Genomic DNA, 24,887 nt, shown 5'->3' with positions numbered 1-24,887 from the left:
AATGCCCTCTCTCTCCCCCAGAGCTAGTCTCCCCCAGCTCACTCCCATTGTTATTTAATGCTGGCGAATCAACACAGCCACCATTGGCTCTGCTGCCAGGGCCGTCACCGGGGCCACTGCCGGCGCCACAGCCAAAGCAACTGCTGGGGCTGTTGCTGGACCTCCCGCTGAGGCTGCTGCCAGAGCCACCATCAGGGCCGCTGCCACTGCTGCCATGCACTTCCTGCACCAAGCAGTGGGGTGTGTGCATGGAGCGGGCGGATGGCACTCCCTAGCCGTGTCTACACGTGCACGCTACTTCAAAGTAGCGGCACTAACTTCGAAATAGCACCCGTCGCGGCTACACGCGTCGGGCGCTATTTCGAAGTTAACTTCGACGTTAGGCGGCGAGACGTCGAAGTCGCTAACCTCATGAGGGGATCGGAATAGCACCCTACTTCGACGTTCAACGTCGAAGTAGGGACCGTGTAGACGATCCGCGTCCCGCAACGTCGAAATTGTGGGGTCCGCCATGGCAGCCATCAGCTGGGGGGTTGAGAGACGCTGTCTCTCCAGCCCGTGCGGGGCTCTATGGTCACCGTGTGCAGCAGCCCTTAGCCCAGGGCTTCTGGCTGCTGCTGCTGCAGCGGGAGATTCATGCTGCATGCACAGGGTCTGCAACTCGTTGTCGGCTCTGTGTATCTTGTGCTGTTTAGTGCAAGTGTGTCTGGGAGGGGCCCTTTAAGGGAGCGGCTGGCTGTTGAGTCCGCCCTGTGACCCTGTCTGCAGCTGTGCCTGGCACCCTTATTTCGATGTGTGCTACTTTGGCATGTAGACGTTCCCTCGCTGCGCCTATTTCGATGTGGTGCTGCGCAACATCGATGTTGAACATCGACGTTGCCAGCCCTGGAGGACGTGTAGATGTTATTCATCGAAATAGCCTATTTCGATGTCGCCACATCGAAATAGGCTACTTCGATGTAGGCTTCACGTGTAGACGTAGCCCCTGTGTACAGCTCTCAGGAGGAGCCGCATTTTAAGGCTCCAAGAGCTGCATGTGGCACCAGAGCCTTATTCACCACAACACAGTCTCCTGTTCGCCACATGTGGCACGCGGAATGTATTGGACACTTATTCTATTAGCCCCTTCACATGATAAGAATCCTGCACCTTGTTATCAAAAACTCTAATTTTAACGAAGGTCTAAACAAGTTGGATGACTAAGCAGAAACAAAGCAAAACAGCAAGCAGTGAGGTCTGCTCATCAGGAACATATAAACATGATACCCATAAGCTGAAAAGAATAACAAACAAAAATCCTTCGTCTTATTACCTGGGGGTCAATCCAATCATCGGGACCTGGGTAGGAACCCTATCTTCCCAGAGCCATTTCACCTTTCTCTCCATGAGCCCTTGGCATATTCCTTTCAATGAACACCTGTGCAGAAAGACAGAAAAGGGAGGGATGTTGATGTTACCTCTGTGTAAACTGGGGAGCCCACACCCTGTCATACACAGATTCTAATATTTTCAAGTAAAGAAACTCAGTTTTATTTTCCTGCCTGAATTCCAAATAAATCTTTTCTCAACTACAGATTTTCATTATTGTTAATGATGCTTATTTGTTCTCTATTTCTTAAAATGTTTAATTTCATGCACATTAAGTTCTCTGCCCTTCCCACCAAATCCACCCCCCTCATCCAAGAAAAGCATCCACAGAAATACTCCCCCCTGAAGATACAAAGTTATTGCCCATATTTATTTGCAATTTGACCTGTTCAATAACAAGCAGTGTTTCAGAGAAAGAAAACATACATTGATTTTCAAAAATAGTAGGCTTAGAGACACTGGCAAGCAGTTTGGTGTCCAATACATTCAGCACTTGCCAAATGTGGTGAGCAGGACACCATGTTGTGACAAATGTGGCTCTGGGAGCCTTTAAATGTGGCTCCTTCTGAGAGCCACATGCAGGGAGTGCTGTCCACCTGCTCCATGCACGCACCCTACCACTTGGTGGGAAAAACATGTGGTGGCAGCAGTGGTAGCCCTGACAGTGGCTCTGCAGGCCGCCTTGGCAGCGCCCCTAGCTACAGCCCTGGCAGCAGATCCAGCAGCAGGTCTGGTGAGTTGCTGACATTAAATTAGAATGGGGAGGCACTGGGGAAGCCTGGCTCTTATGGAGGTAGGGTGGCCATATCTCCCCCGCCCAATATGGGAGAAGGGGATTGATGCCATCCCGGCCAAAATGGGACAGATGGTTATTCTGTCTGGGAGTCAGGAAGCGGCTGCCCTGTGGGGGCTGTCACCCTGCCAGTGAAGCTCCCAGCTTCCCAGCTGGGGGCCCACCATCCTGCCACTCCGGCTCCCAACTCCCCCAGCCAGGGAAAGCTGAGGGGCAGCCGCACTGCAGCGGGGAAACCCGGGGAAGGTGGGGAGCTGCCATGCTGCTGCACAAGACCAGCTCCCAGCTCCCCCAGCTGGGGGAAGCTGGGGGGTGGGGCAGCCGTGGCTGGGTCTGGCTCCCCGCTTCCCAAGCCAGGAGAAGCTGGGGGGCAGCTGCACCGCCATGCGGTCCAGCTCCTGCCTCCCCCAGCCAAGGGAAGTGGGCGGCAGCCACCTGAATATACAGTGCTATTAGCCCCTTTGACCAAATAAATCAGGACGCCATCCTGGTGTCCCAAATACAGGACTGTCCTGGCAAAACTGGGATGGATGGTCACCTTAAGTGGAGGGGGAAGATACATATTTAGAGGCAGGGAGGCTGGGAATGCCTGGCTCTGGGGGAGGGGAAGGGCATTTATTTAGAGTGGGGGATGGGGCTGAGGCAAATATGGAAGGACCACAGCCAAAGTGTGGCAATATTTGAATTCCTATTGGACATCACTGTTTTAAAGCTTTAGGGTTCACACTGGAAGCGATCTCTCTCTCACACTCTCTCTCTCTCCCCCCGTATACTTCCCTTACACAGGGTGAGTGACTGAGCAACCTGACCCTCCCTGCCCAGCACCTTTTATGTCTGCCTGGACCTCTGATGTACACCCACCTCTCCTGCTCAAGGCACTCCATGACGAGGGTCATACAGGGTCACATGTTCCCCTTCCCAGATTTCTTCCAGGATTCACACCAAATGCGATAAGCAGCACCTTTGGTACTGCGTGGGAGAGAAGGGATGAGAGCTGCTTCCCTCTGGGTATGGGGTGGGGGAGTGTGACCTGGCCCATGTCTTTGCAGGGCTCATTTCCTGCCCTTTCCCTGCACAATACACACACATACACACACACTCCACTGTGGCTGAAAGCAGCTCATCCCTGCCCACACAATACTGAAAAACAACTAATACCTCCTGGCTGCTGCCAGCCAGTGCCATAACCCAGCCACCTCCTCTGTCCCAACTACAGTGTTGGCAGGAAGGGGTTAAGCCCCTAAGGATGCACTGTGAAGTTTGGTAGAGGAACTTGATTGCCATGGCATCAGTGAACTCATTCAGAGAAATAACTGAGCAGAGGATAGCGCCTTAAGGACAGAGCAGTCCCATGTGCTGTTTGGGTAGGACTCAGGATGGGGAGAAGGTGGGTGCAGGGGGTCCTAACACCTGCCGGGGGGGCTGCTGTGGACCGTACTTTCCCTCCACTCCATTCAGAGCATAGCTCAGGGCAGAGACATTTCCCTGGGCTAGCATTGTGTAAGGCTTTGGCATATGCCAGGCAGGCTGCTGGTGAACTGAGCATGCCAATCGGGGCTGGTTCTCCACATAGCACTGGAAGCAGAACGAGCCCCGATAGGAGGATACAGCAGAGCAATGGAGCTGGGGTGGTGAGTGAATCAGGGAGAAGACAGAGAGAGGGGGAACATGGGTCTGATGCATGGGTAGCAGAGCTGACTCATAACGGCTGCCACCTGACACCTGCTTGTACAGTACTTATCAACCTCAACTACTCATAGCCCACAGTCAGTGCCAGCCAGAAACAGTACAACGCAAGGCAGGTCAAGATCCAACACACAGTAGGGGCTACGCTGATGGATCAGTGGGCGGAACGTCCGGCCCTCTGTGCTGGAGGTTTGCCCTGCCACCAACCTCGCACATCCACCCCCATTATGGGCCTCTGACCCTGCCAGCTCACTGCTGGTCAGAGGGTAGCTGATGAACAGGGATCCATCAAGCAGCAGGCTCCAACAGAACTTGTGGGGGTAAGGGGGTGAAGACAGAAAATAGGGGACAAATTGCCCAACGTTAAGAAAAAGTCAGGATACCTGCAGGAGGGCTTAAATAAGAGATTGTCCCTGTAAAAAGAGAACATCTAGTCACCCTAATTTCAGGGCAGAAAGAGTGTGGGTCACTAAGTGTAGCTCTGCAGGAGTCTGGACATCATTGTTATCCCTAGGCAGTAGAAGAAGACTAGAATAGGCTATATATTTCATAGGCTATAAATATGACATATATACATACAGTAGCCCACAAATTTAGAATTCTCCATGATCTCATTTCAGCACCTACAACTTTACCCCTCCACCATCACTAAATTTTGTACTAAACCTCTAAAACAGGCGTGTGCAACGCGCGGCCCGTGGGCCACATGCGGCCCTGGACAGCTAGTAGTGCGGCCCCACAAGATCGTAAACTTTTAACTTTATTATGTGATTTATATACATTAACTATATTATATATTTTATATGCGGCCCAAGACAATTCCTCTTCACTAAATGTGGCCCAGGCAAGCCAAAAGGTTGGACACCCATGCTCTAAAAGATACAGCACAAAACCCAACCCTTAATGTCATGCCTCTAATCATTGATTTAAAACCTGCATGTGAATTTTAGTCCTTGGAATGTAAGAAATGATGGTGCAGAGTGCAGAAAGTTCACAGATCTACTTACGTACTTCCTTCCTAGTTTACAATATTTTGCCAGGCAAATCCCAAGCTTCTCCCAAACAAAGAGTCATACTATGGGAGGTTCTTCGGTAATGCTGACGAATACATCCATTGCTGACTGGAGTGGGGCCATCAAGATATAGAGGATATGAAGATGCACCTTCAGACATAAAAACCTGTTGCATTACATCACTGTCCTACTCCATTTAAATTCATTTAGTCTGAACAATTTCCTGAACATTTATAAGATAAACAACAATTTTTTTCAAAACCATTCTCACTCTTGATTTAACTGTTTGGCTATCAACTACTCCTAAATCATCTTCAGCAGGCTAAACTCCAATCCACAGCATTTACTATTACAGACTCAGTAATGTGTCTCACTACAGCCAGGAAGCACGTCCCACCCTGAAAAATAATTGCACTTCCCACAAAACACAGCACAGCAAAGTTCTGCTCCATCTCCCATTGAAATTAATGGGAAAATGTCCACTGATTTCAGTGGAAACAGAATTAGGCTCCAAATCAGCAGATGAAGATGGGATTATTACATGATGTGACACAGGTCCTATGTCCATGAATGAATCATCCCAAGGAGCACAAGAGTATATCTTAAGCATGTCTACACTAAGGGTTGGTTGATTTGTTTTTTGCACTGTGATAGGTAAATCACTTTTTACATTATTTCTATGACAGTGCTTTGCACTGGTTTAGCAAAAAATCTCCAGCAGTTCAAGGCCTGAGATACCTACATATTTTTGTCCAACAGTCTGAGCTATTTCAGGAATCTACAAAAATGCACAGCTACAATATGTAATATATGTACTACGACCATGGTACCATATACGTACCATCAATTGCAGATGTGCCCAAAGAACGGCTGGAGATTCAAGCTCCAAGTATTGTAGGTTATATTCAGTGTTATAGTCACTTACTCCAATCAGAAGTTTTTTATGTATAATTGGTTTATGGGGGGGTTTAAGAGTAATCATAAACTGGTAAAAAAAAAAGCAGTCAGGTAGCACTTTAAAGACTAACAAAATAATTTATTAGGTGAGCTTTAGTGGGACAGACCCACTTCTTTGGACCATAGCCATACCAGAACAGACTCAATATTTAAGGCACAGAGAACCAAATATAGTAATCAAGGTGGACAAATCAGAAAAAAAATTATCAATGTGAGCAAATCAGAGAGTGGAGGGCAGAAGTGGGTGGGGTGAGTCAAGAATTAGATTAAGCCAAGTATGCAAATGAGCCCCTATATATGGTAAGGTTGTTTTTTTTTTTCTTTTTTTAGAGTGAGAAACTCAAAGCTGAGCAGTGCTTTTGGGGATTCATTTTTTTTACCATAAAATTAATTATAAGCACATCAGAATGTTCTAGACCAGTGGTTCCCAACCTTTTCATTATTGTGGACTCTCAATCACCCCTTCAAACTGTTCACAGATCCCCAATCAAAGTCTCCCAGCTCTGGATCAACTCCCCCACAATGCTGGTTCACCCCCACCCCACGTAGCCATAGTTCACCACCTGCCATGCCCAGGTCTAGCTCACCACGCCCAGCTCTGGCTCAACTCCTCCACAGGGCCACACAGCCCCGGCTCAACTCCACCCCCTGTTCCCCTGCACACTTACCCACCGCAGGCTTAATGCCCCCCCCACCATCACCAAGCTTAACCCTCCCAACTGCCCCGCAATCCAAACCCCAGGACTTACCTTTTAAAAGGAGCTCCAGGTGCTCCTGTTGCTTTCCCAGCTGTGGAACGTGCGTTCTGCCAAGGAAAAAAGCCACACACACACACACAGTTATGTGAGGATGCATGGGAATGCAACCCTGGTGTAACTCAAGGGACTACTGTACCTCATTCATCTTGTCTCTCTAGATCAGAGGTGTAATTGTGTGCTGAGGTAAAATCCCATATTCAATTATGAGCTGAGCGCACAGTGTATGTTTAGGATTCCAAACACCTCTCAATCTGGAGCAATCTCCTATTGATGCCATTGGGATGTTAGCAGAGAATCTGGTCTTTTAATAACTACACTTTTTAGTGCTGAACAAACAACGCCTTTTAGTAAGAAAATCTACTGTCCTGTAGGACCACCACTACATCTTTCTGTTATTTCTCTTCCTTTCCACTTTGTTGTCTGTTTTCTCCCTTTTCCCTGTCTTCTTTGCTCTTCCCTTTGCATTTCTTCTTCCCAGCAGCTACTCCCATTTCCCACCTCCCCAAGCATTTCTCTCCCACTACATTTCCCAGTACATCTGCTAAAACAATCAGTAATTAAATAGCTGATGTTGACACAGAAGTTTTAACACTGGGCTTTTTGGAGTTCATACTTCAGAATTGTTGGCTGAAGCTGTCCGAAGACGCAAGCAGACATCCCTGCATTGGTTACATTCCATTTAATTTGGAAAAGTTTCTTCAAAACCATGAGTGCTAAAAATGTATTTATTTTTAGAAATGAAAGATGAGACTACATCCTGTAGCTCCTGAGCTGTATATTTCACACCACTGGCCCGAATACTATATAATATATTATTAATAATGATTAATACTATAATTATTATAATTACTATTGTCTTTCGGAAGCCAATAGGAGTCCCATCTTGACCAGGGCCCCATCATTCTAGGTGCTGTACAAACAAATAATAAAATAATGGTCCTTGCTCCAAAGAGCTGACTGTTAAAACAGGTGCAAACACACTGAAAATGACCTATTACAACTTTCAGTCTCACATTATGGACACTTTCCAGGCGAATGATTAAATGGATTAATTACCTCAAAACATAAATGCAAACATACTTTCAACCTCTTTATACTATTGCTCACACACAAAACCTACATCTACTAAGAACACACTGTAAAATACGGCTACGTGTGCAACCTAGAAATGATAAAATTTAGTAATCTTAAAATAAAAAGTCTCAGTAAAAACATTTTTACTAATGCTCTCTGTTGTTGTGAAAAATGTCACAGCTGTGTTCTGCAGCCATTGTTCCTCATGTGCATATGTACATTTATTCACTCGCAAAAACCAATTTTGTTTGGCTTTAATTTTCCAGATCTGAAGAAGTGGGCCTGCCCCAGGAAAACTTATCATCTAATAAAATATTTTGTTAGTCTTTGAAGTGCTACTGCTTTTTTTGTTCTGAAGATACAGACTAACACCCCTCTGTGACTTGTCATGCCGTGTTAAATTTAGGCCCCAATCACATACTGTATGCACTTAGACTCCAGGCCTTCAAAACTCACAGCAGAAAAGTTAAGCACATCTGCAGGATCAGAGCCTTAACCAAGACTACTCAGGTGTGTGCAGTTAAACAAGTTCATTGGAGTGTGCAGCAGCCCTGACTCTGCAACCTACTCCATCTAGGCGGAGCTGAAAAAAGTGACTTGATCTCTCTGTGGGTACTGGTGTCTGTGTTCAAAGAAAACAGTTCACAACATCGAAATGATAGGCCTATGGTCCCAGTGTTTCACAGAGACCTGAAATAGCTATCATTTTACACTTTGTTAATGCGTCTTCTCAGCATGTTGCCATTTACCCACCTTCTCATCATATGAGGATCCCTGATCACTATAGGGAACGTGAAAGGGACTCCATCTATCCCTCAACCTCCCTCTATGGGATCCTTCATGTCTATGCCTCCGGGCGAGAAGAGTCCTCCCTATCGTAACACCTAAAGACAAACTAACGGAATCCTTTGTCCCTGTGGAGCTGGTCAGGAGATTCCCCCCTCCCAAATATGAGATCCCTTGTCTCAGTAGGCTGAATAAAAGGGTTCTGCTTCCCCCCAAATATGGGGGAGAGACAAGGAGATTCCTGTGGAGGCTAATGGTCCCATTGGTGCTAGAAGAGAGGTTCTTGTGGGGCTCTATGAAGGGGCTCCTGTGGAGCTAAACAGAAGGGCAAGTACCACTGGAGGGTAGGTGAGTGGATTCTTATGGGGCTAAACAAGGGAGCTGGTCCCATTAAGGCTAGAAGAGAGATTCCTGCAGAGCTCTATGAAGGGGTTCCTCCCACTGGGACTAAATGAGGGGGCTCCTGTGGGTCTAAACATAAGGCCAAGTGCCACTGGAGCTAGATGAGGGGGTTCCAGGAAAGGACTGTTGCCACTGGGGCTAATGGACGGGTTCCTGTGGGGGTCCATGATGGGGCTCCCCAGGTAGGATGACCCTCCATCCCATTTTTTACTGGGACAGTTCCTTCTTTAAGCTGATTCACAACTGCCCTGACTTTTACAAGAAAATGGGCAAACTGCCCTGTATTTTGCAGGGCTCCTGTTTCCTGGTACCCCACACGTCAGGACTGCAGCTCTTGCAGCAGTGGAGCTCCTCCGTGGGGCAGCTGTCCCACTTCCCTACACTCCAGGGCAGCAGTCCCCGCTGCCAGAGAGCTCTGCCACAGGGCAGCTGCCTCCTTGCCCTGGCACCCCATGCCTCGGGGAGGCAGCTCCTGCTGCCAGGGACTCCTGCTCTGTGGTGTCTGCTGCATTACCTGGTCTCGCACTGCTGCGAGGCTGGAAAGCCCCTACTCTCAGCACCCTGCTGCCAGGAGCTTGCAAAGCCCTTATCCTCTGCCCTACCGCCCCTCACTGGGAGCCTGCAGAACCTGCCCCCCATCCCTGGTGCCTCACTGTGGGGCAGCAGCTCCCATCGCCATTGGGCCTTGACAGGGGACAGCAGCCCCCCCGCCCCCAGCCCCAGAAGCTGGTGCCCCATATTTGCCATAGGGCAATGTGGTCACCCTATCCCCAGGCCAGAGGCGGGGATCCCCCCAACAGAGGCGTGGGAGCAGCGGCCCCCGCAGGCCGAGCGGGGAACGGCGTCTCCTTCGCAGCCGGCGCCGCAGCGCGGGCGGGTGTCAGTGCCACGGTGTCTGTCGGGGAGGGAGAGCCCGAGGCCGGCCCGGCTGCGCCCCCCGCCCGATCCCCGCGGCCAGGCCCCCGCATGCAGCCCTCACCCTGGAGCGGAGGCGGCGGATCGAGGAGCTCTCGCGATCCTCCCGGCAGCGGCTGCTCCAGTCCAGGGACAGGATGTTCTCCAAGCTCACCTCCATCCTGCAGCACGCCGTGGAGGCGGTAAGGCCGCCGGCCGGGCCCGCCACGCCACACCGGGGATCCAGCTGGGGCCTAGTCGGGGAGCGGGGCTGCCCCGGGCAAGGCGCCTGCCGATTGCCCCGTCGCCGCCGCCCTTCCACATCGAGCCTGCTCCGGGGCCCCGCTCCCCGCCGGCCTGGCCCTCCGCATCCCGCTGCTGGGCGATTGGCCCATTGTCCCCCGTCCTGCGCCGCCCTCCCCGGAGCCCCGCTGCCGCCGGGAGAGCGGTGCCTGCTCGGCCTGCGGGCCCCGGGCAGTTGAGCCGAGACCGATGTTTTCCGCATTGGCCCCTTCCCCGCGGGGCGCCGGGGCTGGGGCCAGCCAGGACTCCCCAGGCCCGTTGCGGGCCGCCCCCGGGGGTCACTATGGTAACCCCCTTGTCCCTCCCCACAGCGGGGGAGTCGAAGATCTCTCCCCGGGGCCTTTGAGACGGGCTGAGAAATCCCCCCGCCCCGGGTCAGCTACCGCTAGCGGCGTCGGTAATAACCCCCATTAGCCCAGCCTTCGCCACCCGCTGCCCAAAAGGGCAGAGGGACGTGGGCACATCTTCCCCGTCCCCACAGCTGCCCCCGTGGTGCAGTCACTGGTCAGTGTGAACGTTCATAGCTCCCTCGTGGGCCCCTCTGGCCCCAAACAGCTGGGAGGATGCCTTCGGGGGGGGGCCTTTGCTGGTGTTTCTGAGTGCTGAAAACCATTCTGGGTGCTTTGCAGAACCAAGCAAAAGTACAGTTGGGTTCCGGGATCTCCTGTAGACTTACTGTCGGAGTGGGGCAGCTGTATCAGGTCTCTCCCTGGTTCCCTGCATCCTTCAGGGCCTCCTGCAATTCGGCTTTTTAATAACCTTTTTTTTTTTAATGTATTGACAGAAATATCAAAGTGGTTTTATGCTAAGCTAAATCAGTGGCACAGCCTGCAAAAATCTGTGAAGTAGCAGGGCCTGTTTCTCAAACTCTGTTGTTCCAGCCTGTGGTATGTTTGGTTTATCAGGATGGGTTTCTTTTATTTTGACTTGTTTGCATGCTGTCTTTGCACATGCAAGCAGACCTCACTGCATCAGTTTGTTTGTTTGTTTATTATTTAGCTTTTCTTACTGACCTGTAGGTCTTAATGTGTCTTTCTTTGCTGTTCTTTGTTGTTGTTTTCTGAAAAGCATTTTGAGATAAAATATACTATATTGACAACTCTGTGAAAACTGTAAGGCTCAGATCTTGCAAACATTTATGCACATATTCAGTGATAGGCACCCAAATAGTTCCATGACTTCAATGGGCATAAATATTTTCAACAATACAGACTTAGTTTAGATGTTAAAGATTGAAATAATAGAAATAATCTTAAAAAGTTATTAAGCAATCCTCAAAATGTTGTTCTAGGTTAAAACTAGTTTGCATTAAAGTTATTAATATCTGATGGGAGATGCACATTGAGATATTAATTTTAGGATGGGATCCTGCAAAAATTTATGCACATGTGTTAACTTTGTGTGTATAAGTAGTCCCACTGATTTCATTAGGACTGGCCATATGTAAAATAAGGCATAAACTTATTTTCAAGATCACGTTCTTGCCAAGGTTATTAGTTTTTAAAACAATTTACATCAATAAATGAAGTTTTAAAGAGCGATAGTAATTTCCATAAAAACTCTCTGTTGAAGACACTATACAAATACCAAAGTGAATAGAAAATTTCTGGAGGTAGGACCAACAGAAATTGGGGATGTGAGTCTGGAAATGATATTAATGTGAGCAGGTTCATTGTCTTCGATGCGACTGCGTAAGTGAGCAAGTTGACAGGATTGGGTGAAAGACTTTCTTACTGGCTCTGCAATGAAAGGTAATGAATAACCATTATTCTCAGAACTGTGTTTACTGATTGTTTGCTTGTTTGTGTGCCAGTAAGTAACTGTTGACTCTAGGACTACCAACACAAAAAAAGAAAAAGAAAAATCAATATGTCCATCAATAAAGGGTAAAATTAAAAGTTAATATACACAAATAAATACTAAAATAATGACAAATTAAGAAAAAAAACGTGTAATTCATGACTGCTATGAACCAAAATTCATGTATCCTTGCTCATTCATGGAGTCCCATTTATAAGTTGAAGTCCTCATCCTGTGTCATTTAGTCCTCACAGTAACCTCAATGGCTAGAGTTACACCCAAGAGCTTTTTTTGACAGAAGAAGGTTTTGTCAATAAAACCCGTGGAGCATTTATACACAAAATGAGTTTTATCCACAACGTGTCGACAAAACTCAGCACTTCTGCCGACAGTGTTATGCCTCAAAACTTGGAGGCATAACGCTGCTGTCAACAAAACAGCTGTGTAAATGCCCCCAGAGGGCCTCTCTCTCAACAGACAGGGTATCCACAACAGTGGACAACCCTGTCTGCTATGCCTCCGTGTGCCTGTTTTGTTGAGAAAGCAGCCACGCAGTCCGGCTGCTTTGTTGACAGAGCGGAGCGCTCTCTCCCAGTTTGCTTTTGTGTGTACACGCAATCTGTTGACAGAGGTTTTGTCGGGAAGAATCTCTCGACAGTGACTTCTGTCGACAGAGTGCTGTAGTGTAACTGTAGCCAATGGGTATGGTGGGGCTACTAACAAAAATAAATACTGTGTTCTGCTCTATTTGCATGATTGGGGTATAAACAGCAAACATTATAATACCAAGAGTGAAACATAAGTTCAAAAAAGTCGGAAGATATTGAGCATGACAACAACTTTTTCTGGGAGAGGTGTATGGTACAGTATTCTAACCACAGGACTGAGAACCAGAAACTCCTAACATCTAATCCATATGTTACAATGTTTGCCTTTGTGATTTAAGTGCAGTGTGTCCCAGAAGTCAGTAAACCCTGGTCTGAGCAGACAGGAAGGGAAGTTAGCTAGTTCCAGAGCAGTTTAAAATCACCTTGGCTGTGTCTGCACTTGCATTCCTCTTTCAAAAGAGGCATGCAAATGAGGGAAATCGAAAATGCAAATAAAGTGCACATTTACATATCTGGTGCCTCCTTTGCATATTCTTTTGAAGGAGCTGCTTTTGAAAAAAGAGCCTCATCTACACTGCTTTTCTTTCAAAAGTAAACCCCATCTTCAAAAGAGCCCTTCTTCCCATTAAAAAAAGGAAAGCGGAGTTCTTTTGAAGATGGGGTTTACTTTCGAAAGAGTTGCATCTACACTGCTTTTCTTCTTTCGAAAGAAGAATATGCAAATGAGGCACCAGATATGTGACTCTGCACCTCATTTACATTTTTGATTTCCCTCTTTTGCATGCCTCTTTCGAAAGAGGAATGCAAGTGTAGCCACAGCCCTTCTGTTTGTAAGTTCTTTAGTAACAGGATTTTCAGAACATGTAGTTGGTCCACTGATGCTGTATCTTGCCTGTGGAAGTGGTCCATACGTGATCCTTCAGAGGTAGATTTTCACTGCTTTACCAGTAACGATACATTTTACAGAGCTGTGGAGGGGCATGAATCTTTTCCTGATCTTCTCAGACATGTAGATTTATTCCCATAGATAATACTCCTGTCCCACTCTCTTCAGTAAATGAATATTTAACTTCAGACACACACATTCCTACAATATGAGTTTCCAACCTGAAAGGAAACAGTCGATTATCTTAATTACCTTAGTTTTCATATATGACATAGTTAGTCAGCCACAGCAACTGACTCTTTGACCTATGGCAATGAATTCCAGAGGTTAACTGCAGGCTATGTGTAGCAATATTTGCGTTTTATTTGTTCCAACAGTATTGCCCTTTAATACATTGAGTATCCACTAGTTCCAACATTGTGATGGGAAAAAGTAAGTGCCCTGTCATTTTTCATTTTGCTTCCTTAGTTTTAAATATCTCAATCAAATATTCTCTAGCCTTTCTCCTTTGCTGGCTAAATAACCCTAGTTTGTGGATGCTTTGTAACCACATCTCTTCTGTAGCTGCTGAAGTTCTTCATAATACAATCATAAAAAATACTTCTTTTTTTGCAGTCACTTATCATTTGTAAGTGCTATCCTTTTTCATTCATCTTTGCTGCCCTGCACATATGAAGACAGTAATCCAGAAGAGGATCCACCATTGTGTGATTTATTACCCTGTTAGAATGTACATATGAACTATAATAGCTAAAGACACAAGTGCCATCTGAGGACATACTTGAATTTAGTTTTGTGTGTGGATTTTCCTTTTGTTCTGTGTTATTTTAGGTCCAAATTCATAGCAGGACTGTAGGTATTTGATAGAGTTGATTAATATGTCTCATTTGTTACAAACAGATACTTTTACCATGCCATTAGATGGGTGTCCTCTGTAGCAATATATTTTTATTTGTGTGACTAATCCCAAGGTTGTTGAATCTTCAAGGCTGTAAGAAATATGACAATTCATAGCACATAGAGTTTCAAGTTTTTTGTTGTTGTTGTTGTTGTGTCCCCCCCCCCCCCCCCCCAGTACTCCTCACCTCTGCCTTCATAGAAAAAAGTTGAATCTCTGTAGGGTTCTTGGTCTGTGTTAAACTCTGTACTCCATAGTTTATTTGGTCCAGATTTTGTCAAGATTGTTTTTGTGAATTGGTAAGGTCTTGTTTAGACTTAATGCTGCAGTGGTGCATCTGTGCCACTGTAGCACTTCAATGAAAAGGCTATCTGGGCCAACTTGAGGATGCTCCTATTAACCTGGGTAGACCACCTACATGGGAGGCAGTAGACAGGAGTATTTTCCTGTTGACTTAGTGCTGCGTGCATAAGGGATATAAAATCCCATTGAATTGGTTAACCACTTAAATCCTAGGTTTAAATGGATTAAATGGGTTGTGGGGGGTGGCTGGGGAGGCCATTCCAGGCCAGCTGTCTGGCTGGGCTGGAGCACCCTCAGTCACCACGCACTGGAGACTGGGGCTGCTCCCCTTCCCCTGGAGCATCCCTGCCCATGGCGCTGCCGTGGGTGGGAGGCTCTCCATCACGGTCAGAGTAGTCCCCATCCACAGTGGCCCAACCTGAAGACACTACTGTTAGAGGCATCTAGCTGAGCCAAAGAAGCCTCAGTCCCAGCGTGCAGTGGGTACAGTGTGGGCTGGGCGCTCCAGCCATGGTGAAGAAGCCCCAGTCCTGGCTAGTAGGGGCACTCCGGCCCAGCTGCAGCAGCCCCTATCTGTGGCAGGGGGCAAGGCTGCTCCAGCCCACCTTTGAGGCTTCTGCAGATGGGGCTACTGTGCCCAGCTGGAGTGGCTCAGCCTGCAGTGGCCCTGTGGGGCGAGAGCAACTCTCTGCCCTTGTTAACCTGGTTAATTAGTTAACCTGTAACATCTCTAATCTATACCCAGGCTCAGGTTGATTTTTTCATCCCCTGAGCAACCTAGTTAGAACAACCTAATTTTCTCATATAGACCAGTCCTAAGTCTCTCTTACTAATAACCTTTGGGGCTTTTTAGAGAGATTTACATCTAGCAAGAAAATTAAACTTTGAGCATTTGGAACTGCTGTCAAGCAGGATAATTCTGATTGACACTAACAATTGGTGTTTTCTGCTGCTGGAGTCTGCAAATTCTTACTGTATCTCTCTAGATGCTAAATCTGTCAGTTTTACCTTTTACAAACATAAATAATTTGTTTTAACTTTAGTTTCATTTCTCTTCTTGTCATGACAGATTCCTTCAAGCCCAACCCAACCTTTAAAATAGCTAGGCTTTTCTTTGAACTTGGATGTGCTACTCCAAATCCTTAATTCAGCTGTATAATTACATGGAGCAAAGTGTTGTCTATTTGATTGATTAGATATCATAACTCGTGTTATTGAGAGCAGATCAAACTAACCTAAGAGAAGAACAATCTAAAATCATAAAAAGAAATATTCTTCAGGTTGCTGTCTCCCTCTGAAAGAGTCATGAGTTATTAGAGGAGTTTCACTGCATTAAACACTCTCCTTTCCTACTCAGCCTGTTATTTTTCTTCATTTTTCTCTTACATTTTATAAGATTTGTGAGAACAAAGGAAATATCTTAAATAAGAGGAGAAAGAAGAGTGTCTGAGAACAGTGCCCGGGGCATTTTGAACAAAAGGGTAGGGACTTTAAGAGCAGGTAGGCTGAAGGACCTATCCTGCTGTCATCAATCAGGCAAAACTCAGTGAGGCCAATGAGAATTTTAATTGAGTAAGAACAGCAGGCTCTAGCCCTGAATTACCTTTTCATCTCTAAGAGCAGTCCCTTGAGGGCTGGGTTGAGGTAATTACTTGTGGGGAGGAACAGCATCTGGAAAACTTGAGGCTGCCACCGTTGTCTGGATATATTACCAGTGATGGAAATTGAAATCCTCAGTTTGGTACTGATTTTCAGAAAAAATGAATTTACCCGGAAACAAAAGAGGCTAGAATAGAACAGAGAATAAAATCAGATCAGTCAATTATTAACAAGTCACTTTAATCTAGTGTTACTTTTGAAAATAATGTGTGCTGGAAAGCCAAGGGCAGATGTCCTTTATACTGAATAAATGCACTCTGCAGCCATATATGAAGCAACATTGAGTATATTTCATTACAGAAACCAATATAAACTGATGGTAATAATGGCTTCAGCCACCCATCAGTGGGCAACAGTAGAAACAAAGTCTGATATCTCAAGATCTGTGTCTCTATCTTAAGTTACTCCACTGTTTTTCAGTAACCAAACAAGATATATACTAAAATAAGTATTCTGCTTTGTCCTGAATGAGAAGCTTCCAGATGCCTTTTTCAATTCTTAACCTCATGACATTTGATGAACTCAAATGTTATAAAGTAAAATGTAATGCCAGTGCTCAGGATAGCGTTGGGAGAATGAAAGAGCTGTCAGATAGCAGGGAACGGGTAAACAGTGTGTACGTTTGATTGCTTAGATGACATTTGTGAGCGTGTCCTAATGCTGATATGGGTGTAGTTAGCCACTATGCACAGCTACTTTATAATGTCTTTCATTTCAAAAGCCTGTGTAGAAAAGGCCAGAAATATTAAGAATTCCTCTTTCCTTTGGCACGTGATACGCTACTCATATCTTAGATTTTGCATTTTTAGTGAAGATAAACATAAACTTTGTTTAGAGAAAAATGTTGGATGTATAAAATCTTCAGAGGTATGCAAAGATCTTAGAGTCCTCCATTACCATTGGCTTTACTGGGAGTTGAGGAGACTCGTCAATTTATGAAAATAGACCCCGAAGAGGGGAACTGGAAGAAACGGTTTATGTTTCACAGCCAACAATTTGAAATATCTAGGCATGAAGAATCACTGATTCCAAATCCCGTTGGGGTGACTCAGCCCTTGAGCCTTCTAAGGAGACTATGCTGAGCTCTGTGGAGTTTGGTTCTTTCAATTAGGATGACCTGACCTTTTCTCCTGCTACTGCTGGGGTGGGAAACCTTTTTTTGGTTGGGGGGGCCACTGAGCCACAGAAAAATCAGTCCAGGGCCCCATGCCAGTGAGAAGCAAAAACAATTAAAAAAAAAAACTCGGTGATGTGGACATGAGCCGCAAAGCTGAAATAAGAGACATTTGCCTCACCACCTTCACGTTCTACCCCAGAGCCTAGGTGGACTGGGACTAGTAAATGTTGTGGGACTCCACTAGGTTCTGGGCTGGAGCCAAAAATGAGGGGTTCAGTGAACAGGAGGAGGCTGCTGGGAATCAGGCTTGGGTGGGAATGGGGGGTCGGGATGGGAGGTAGGATGCAGAAGTGGGCTGGGGTTGGGGGATCTGAGCAGGTGATAGGGTGCAAGAGTAGGCAGGGTGGTCTGGGCAAGAGGTAGGGTGCAGGGGTTGGCTGAGTGAGGGTATGGAATCTGAATGGGATATAGGGTGCAGGAGTGAGGTATGGTGCAGGAGTGGTGTGCTACATGAGGTATGGGTGGGACATAGGGTGCAGGAGTGAGGTAGGTTCCAAGAGCAGAAGGGGGTGAGGTTGTGGAGTCTGCAGCAGGGAGGGTGCAGGAGTGATTTGCAGATGAGGGATCTAGTGGGAGGTAGAGTGCAAGAATGGGCTAGGAGTGGGGGTGGGGTCTGGAAGGGGGAGAGTGCAGGAGGGGGCTGGGGTGAAGCATTGTGTTGGGTAGCGGTGCAGGAGCAGAGTGGGGCAGGGATCTGTGCAGGTGGGGTTTTGGGGTGCAAGTCTGGAAAGGAGCGGACAGGAGCAGAATGGAGGTGCGAGGTCTGGAAGAGAGGAGGATGGAGGTACAGGCACCTACTTGGCGCAGCTGTGGCAGGGGGAGCACATGCCTCTGCGCAGCTCTGTGTGCTTCAGGACTGCAACCCCTGCCTCTCCCACTGGCCACAATTTGGCCAGTGTGAGTGACATGGGGATGGTGCCTGCATGAAGCACTTCCCTGTAACTCAGGAACCGCTTCCCCCCTGCCAGGCAGAGCCCACAGGGACACCAGTGCCAGCTCCCATTCTTGCCAGGAGTGTTAGGGAAGGGAGCAAGTCTTGCAGGCCCGATCCAGGCAGGTTGCTTGCTGGATCTGGTCCATGGGCTTTAGGTTCCTCACCCCTGCACTACTGTGTAGGATGCAGCCCAGTAATTACATAGCTTGCTGCTGCATTATTGCCTCTAAGGTAGCCACATTTCATTTCAGCAGTGTGTCAGTGAATTGTTCTGAGGCTCTTTCCTGAGAAGAATTCTGTATTTAACCCCGATAATGAAATAGAGCCCAAGATTGATGTGTTGAAGATCTTGAGACTTTTCATTATAGGAGGTTCTGTTCTGGTCACGAATGGCTTGAATGCCATGCCTTATGTTTGAGTCCACCAACTGTTCTGTGTGAAGCATTTACTGGCAATATGTGGAGAGCTGAGTGACCACAATAGTGGGTCCCCTTGTTTCCAGCTGCTCTTTCAAGTGCCCAACTCTTAATTGCCAAGGAGAGAGCCAGCAAGACTCTGAAAGCATCTAGAAACCAGGGGGAGTCAACCTCAGTCCAAATGAAATAGGGACTGTTTTCAGGAACCGGAGTGTCAAGGGGCCAATGAGAGAGGAATGCTCTGCGGAGAAAGGAGTGGCACTGGTTAGCATAGGAAGGAGAGCAGAGGGAGAGAGTGGGAAGGGGAGGTGATGGAAGAGCAGAAGTGAAGGAGCTTGATTAACTTTCTTCCTAAAACACGAAACACTTAGGTATAAATAAATTGAAAATACTTTCCTAAAATTCTTCTCCGATATCAGCAATTCCATTAGCTGCCTACATGTTCTGTGTCGTCATAAATGGATGTATAGGTGTCCATAAGACAATCTCAGTATTAAGATATGGTCCATGTTTGAATAATTTTGGAACCACTGCTTAGGAAATAAAGATTATGTTCAGTAATGTTAGTCTAGTGATGTGATTGCTCCATAGTGGATCGCGTCTCCTTCAGTCTTACAGGAAATATATTTTGATCATGTTTGACAACTGAGCATTTTTGTTTTGTTATGTTTTGTTTCCATAGCTTGCGCCATCCCTTCCATTACAAGAAGATTTTGTTTACCACTGGAAAGCCATTACCCATTATTACATAGAGACCTCAGGTAAGAGATTTTTTTTTTAACAACTTCAGTGTGGAAAGAAGAAAATTGGAACTATCTCAGTGCTTCTTAAAAGTGAACATTGGGAAATAGTGAAACTATTTTCATTAAGCAAGTTCCTCTTTTTTCCCCCAAAGTGACAAAACTCATTGGTTTTAGAATGTCCTTTATCTTTGAGCTATCCTTGACAAAACACCTTAATAGACAGAGGATGAACAACAGTGGATGTAATGCTTCATTCATTGTGCACCATTTCAGAATTGTACCTTTTAATGTCACACCTAATTTCTGGCTTCACCTATTCAGTTCTCTCTCAAGAGACATTTGCATAACCTTTCTTATTCCTGCTGCATTGCCCGTTGTCCTTTTCTTTCCAAGGTTTTATAGAGGCTTTCACAAAATGACTTTGCCACCATATATGCTTGAGTAATTACATCTGAAGTCAGGCATGCTTTCATGTAATGCTCAGTACTGAGAACCTCTATGTATTTTATTATTATTTTATTATAATTTCTCAGCAGATTGCATCTCTGCTTAAGGTATTTTGAGACTGCAGCTGTGGAAGTGCTTTACAGATTTCATCCATGTGTGACAAAAACACACCAAAGTTCATTAAAGCTGTAGCATCTGGATATTCAATTGAATTATGGCTATATATGCTTAATGTAAATCACATTTCTACTGTTCCTAAACTTGCTTAAAGCAAATACATTAATAAGTGTCCTTTTAATCACTGGTTTGAATCTGTTGTTCATAAAGACAAATATCACCATATTCTGTGCACTCTTATCTCTGGATGCCAGTTGGAGTGGCTATTAAGTGTATTCACATCCTCAGGACTTCTGATTTTTTATTTGAATCAATACGTACTCTTCAGAGCTGCAACTTAAGACTGCGGTCTTTGGATGTGCTTTGTGGTGCTTCCTAGAACGCAATTGACTAGGTGTTTTGTGGAAACTGCTGTACAAGCTGTGTGGTGTAAAATAAAAATAAATTCACCTTTTAGCTGCTGTATTAAATATTTATTTGCAAAAAAAGCCCAAGCTTCCATTCTAGCTACCTCTCCCTCACCACCACCTTACCCCAAATGAAAAATCTGCCAAAAGATCTTAAAAACTATGCATTTTTATAGGACATTAATAGGAGCAGAAGTAGGTCCTAGAAGACTTACTTTAACAAATCAGCCTAAGTTAACTGGTGACAGAAGGATAATGGAAATTGCTCTGATGTGGCTGTTCTCCTCTGTGACTTTGTCTCCTTCTGCATTTAAATGACCATTATTTTTCGATTATTGCATTAGAAGAAGTGACCCAGTCTGTGATAGTTGTCTAGTTAAAATATGGCAAATAAAATTTTGTTTCTAAATTCATAGACACACCGGTACCATGCACCTCTTTCTGTTAATGCCTGTTCTCAGTTACATAGGTACAAATTCCAAGTAACTCTCTGCCTGTAAGCGTGAGTGACATCAGAATCTCTTCCTGTACAGAGATCTATGAGCTAATTGTATTCTGGAATTTGCAAAACAGCAAAGACTACTGTGGCTCCTTAAAGATTAGCAGATTTATTTTGGTACAAGCTTTCATGGGTAAAACCTACTTCATCAGATGCATTGGAATGCCCCGGGGATTCTCGTTGTTTTTGCAGTTTCAGACTAACATAGTTACACTGCTGAGATTCTGAAATTTGAATAATACAATAGCTACACCATTTTAACAAAGATTACGTAATGGTCATACTTAAGTATTTTTTAAATGAGCTAAACCCGAGCTGTGGATATACATTTTTTGTAAATTTTTTTTTAAAAATAAACTTCTCTCTCATACTCTTGAAGGATTTGATCAGGTGGAAATGTAGTAGTTTCAGGTTGCTGTCCACAGATTTCATCTTGGATTGTTTTCAGGCCATCTGGCTAAGACAGTGTCAGAAATTTAGTATTCCACATTTTTTTTTCACATTTGGTATATACGTCTCCATAATGTGTACAGCAGTCCATTTTTTCAAAAGTGAACAATAATTCCTGTTGTCTAATTTGAGATTCCTTAAAGAGTCCTGGTTTTCAAAGGCATGTGCTCAGCCCTTTGGGAAAATCAGTAGAAGTCTGCACAGATGCAAAATTTGGACCCGCATCTGCAAAGATGAGCTGTGGATATCTGCATTGACATCTGCAGATGCAGATAATCACAGATATAAAGTAATATCCACAAATTTTCAGGATGCTAGATACAAAATTTGTATCCATGTCCACATCCATATCTGCAAAAATGAGCTGCTCATATCCACATCCATGGGTGTAGATACCTGCAGATATAAAGCGGATAACCACACATTTGCAAGGCCTTAAAAATCAGGCCCATTCAAGGTATCTCAAGTTAGACACCTAGAATATTTATTTCACTTTTGCAAATTTGGGCCAACATATTTCTGTAGGTGTGAAAGAATCAGTTAATAAATAGGTTACAGCTCATTGTGTTGTAACAATTTTTTCCAAGGGCTCTTTTTGTAGACATTTGGAATAATAATTATAGTAGCCACATTTTAAACCAGACATTTATAACTGAAAATGGAATAATGGGTTTTTTCAGCATTTTAACTCAATATTTTTTTATTTAGATGACAAAGCTCCTGTGACAGATACCAACATTCCTTCTCACCTGGAACAGATGTTGGATATTCTAGTTCAAGAAGAAAATGAGAGGGAATCAGGAGAGACGGGGCCTTGTATGGAATATTTGCTACATCACAAGATCTTGGAGACATTGTACACTCTAGGGAAAGCTGATGTAAGTACATGTCAGCCATTGGGCAAGGGCCTCATCCTTTGAGGTACTTAGGACCTTTAAATGACAGAATTCTAATGGGAGTTGAGGATGGTCTGTATCTGCCAGTAATGGACCTTAAACCTCAATGAAATGTTGCTGATGCTCATTTGTTTTGTACTACCCAAGAATGTTGCTTGAGTTGTAAAGTAACATGCACAGATGAGTAGTCATTAAATTTAGTCAAAGTGGAGTAGCATGGTGCACTAGTTAGCATCTAGGATGTGGGATTTGTGAAATATGGGTTCTGTTGCTGACTATGTGACCTTAAGCAAGAAGTCACTTTGGTGCTCTCTCTTGAGTTTTCCCATCCATGTATAGGGATAATCATACTTAGTCTCCTTTGTGCAGCATTTTGAGATCCTTGGGTGATGGGTGTTTTGTTAAGATGGGTGGCTTGGGGTTTTTTTGGAAACAGTTGTGTAGATTTCAGAAATATGCTCTTCTTCATTTAGTGGTGAGAGCTGTAAAAGAAATTCAAAGTCTTTCAAGCACTTGTGTTAACCAACTAGCTGAAGTCGACGTACCTAGGTTTGCTTACCACTATATCTACTCTGCAGTAAGTTGACAGCCGATGCTTTCCTGACAATTCTGCTTACTCTTCTCATTTTGGTGGAGTATAGGAATCAATGGGAGAGCTCTCGGCGGTCAATTTATCACTTCTGTACTAGATACAATAAATCAATCCCTGCTGGATTGATCACTGCCCATCAATCCAGACCTAGTGAAGATATGTCCCCAGTAACATGAAACGCCCACAAAAACTTCCACCGCTTTTGTTGTTGCCTCTCTTAGCAGCCTTATCTGTTGAAAGGCCAAGGATTGAATGGACCATGGAGACTCTTTCATTCCTTGTGGTAATATCTTCATGTCATGGTGGAAATCCATCATTTGAGAGTATAAGAGAGCTTGCATGTCTGCTGCCTGTTCTGAGGCTACACAGAGTGCTTCGTTCTCCAGGGTTGTCAGTCTTGCCTGTTTCACATATTCATTTGATGTTTTTTGTCTTGTCTGGTTGTTTCTTTCATGCATAGATAGTTTGCAGTTTTTCTGAGCCTGGCGGACAGCAGCCTCTTCCTTATGGGACTAACTTTTTCCACAGCATTCCTATCCATATGGCAGCTGTCTTGCAGCTTGGTTAATGAGGTACCATAATATATAGTGTGGCTGTGGTATTTCATTATCCATATCTTGATTACAAATATAGGGGTTTTAATATACAGTACAAGCTTTATTATCCAGCATCCTCGGAGAACCAGGGATGCCAGTTAATAAAATGTGCTGAATTGTCAGCCCAGGGCTGGCAGCACCGCTCTGCCCCGTTGGCTCGGCAATGGGCATCTAGCCCCACTCTCAAGAGCCCCGGCTGGGCAGTTGGCCTGCTCTGCCAGCTGTAGCTGGATGACCACCCCTGTGGCAGCCAGCCCTGCAGCAGGCACCCCCACCTCCCCAGCCAGCCAACTAGCTGTCCCCATTGTATGTTGGTTAACTGCATGTGTCAGTTATCCAGACGTTGAAGAACCGACCTTTTACTGTACACACACACTCTGAGTAAAACACAGTGCAGTCGAGCTGTGTGAAATGCAAAACGGACAAAGTGCTTGTAAGAGCCAAGAGAAGTTGTTACATTTATATTATGTCTGAACAAGTGGTTCTTGGACAGCGTGTCATTTATACTGTACTTTTTGTGAATTATAAATCATACTTTACCCTATATGGATAAGCTGAGCGTTTCAGGTCCTGTCCAGCCTCTAAAAGTCTGTGATTCAGTATATTTCAAATAAATACATGGTTTGAGTGCATAGAAGGTTTCAGTTAGTTCCAGTTAGGGAATACAGCCACTTCGTTATGACTACGGATATGTCTACTCAGCAGCTGGGAGGACTAATTGAGCTAGCACCCAGAAATGTAGCCATCTGAGTACAGTCTTGCCTAACCTCACATGTGCATGCTGGCATGGCTACACTGTTGTTTTTAGCCACTAGCTTGAATAAAGCTAGTGCAGATATGTGTAAATCTGAGTTGCCACTACACCTCCCAGCTGCTATGTAATTGTATCCTTAGGCTGATTACATGACTCTGTTGTCAGAGTGTACCTTCACTAGACTTGAAGTTTGAGTTAGATGGTTGTCTGTTACCTCAGTAAAGTTAGCATGTTTGGATATGCTACTGTGAATGCACCGCAAATATTAGCGATTTACTTTTGGCTGAGCCTGTAGGTAGATCACAAGCATTTTTGTCCTGGAACAAACATTTGTGGAATGTCAACATTAACATTTATAAGACTGCTGAGTAACAGGCAGTTAACTCAAATTCAGAAAAAAACACTAATATAGACAAATTCTTAATAACACAAAAATGTGAAGGGTGATTGTTTGACTTGCAGTAGAACTGTATTTAAGTTGTTGATTATGATGTTGGATGTCTTTAGTGACCTAAATTCATAGAACTGTAGAATACTAGGACTGGAAGGGACCTTGAGAGGTCATCGAGTCCAGCCCCCTGCCCTCGTGGCAGGACCAAGTACTGTCTAGACCATCCCTCATAGATATTATTCTAACCTTTTCTTAAATATCTCCAGAGATGGAGATTCTA

At 45.2% G+C, this 24,887-nt stretch overlaps 1 protein-coding gene and 1 long non-coding RNA gene across 3 annotated transcripts in view; one reads left to right on the top strand and one right to left on the bottom strand.

The window, feature by feature from the left end:
• Positions 1–1,315: 1,315 nt before the first annotated feature.
• Positions 1,316–6,591, bottom strand: LOC142015754 (uncharacterized). Its single transcript, XR_012646223.1, has 3 exons — positions 6,567–6,591; positions 4,859–5,010; positions 1,316–1,417 (listed from the first exon to the last, which is right to left on the bottom strand). It is a non-coding gene; the product is annotated as an uncharacterized LOC142015754 (long non-coding RNA).
• A 3,114-nt stretch (positions 6,592–9,705) lies between these two features.
• Positions 9,706–24,887, top strand: part of FHIP2A (FHF complex subunit HOOK interacting protein 2A) — a 52,136-nt gene continuing 36,954 nt past the window's right edge. Inside the window, exons 1-4 of one of the 2 annotated variants that reach the window (XM_074999083.1) lie at positions 9,706–9,934; positions 10,819–10,921; positions 19,398–19,476; positions 22,087–22,256. In XM_074999083.1, the coding sequence (XP_074855184.1) occupies positions 22,137–22,256 (120 nt within the window). In that variant the 5' untranslated portion in view covers positions 9,706–9,934; positions 10,819–10,921; positions 19,398–19,476; positions 22,087–22,136. The remainder of the gene's footprint in view (positions 9,935–10,818; positions 10,922–19,397; positions 19,477–22,086; positions 22,257–24,887) is intronic. The other variant, XM_074999082.1, reaches the window with a different exon arrangement.

This window comes from Carettochelys insculpta, chromosome 7, assembly GCF_033958435.1.
Source record: "Carettochelys insculpta isolate YL-2023 chromosome 7, ASM3395843v1, whole genome shotgun sequence".
In the NCBI taxonomy this organism is placed as follows: Eukaryota; Metazoa; Chordata; order Testudines; family Carettochelyidae; genus Carettochelys; species Carettochelys insculpta.
Note: the sequence above shows the minus strand (reverse complement) of the source record. Positions and strands in the feature narration are given on the sequence as shown.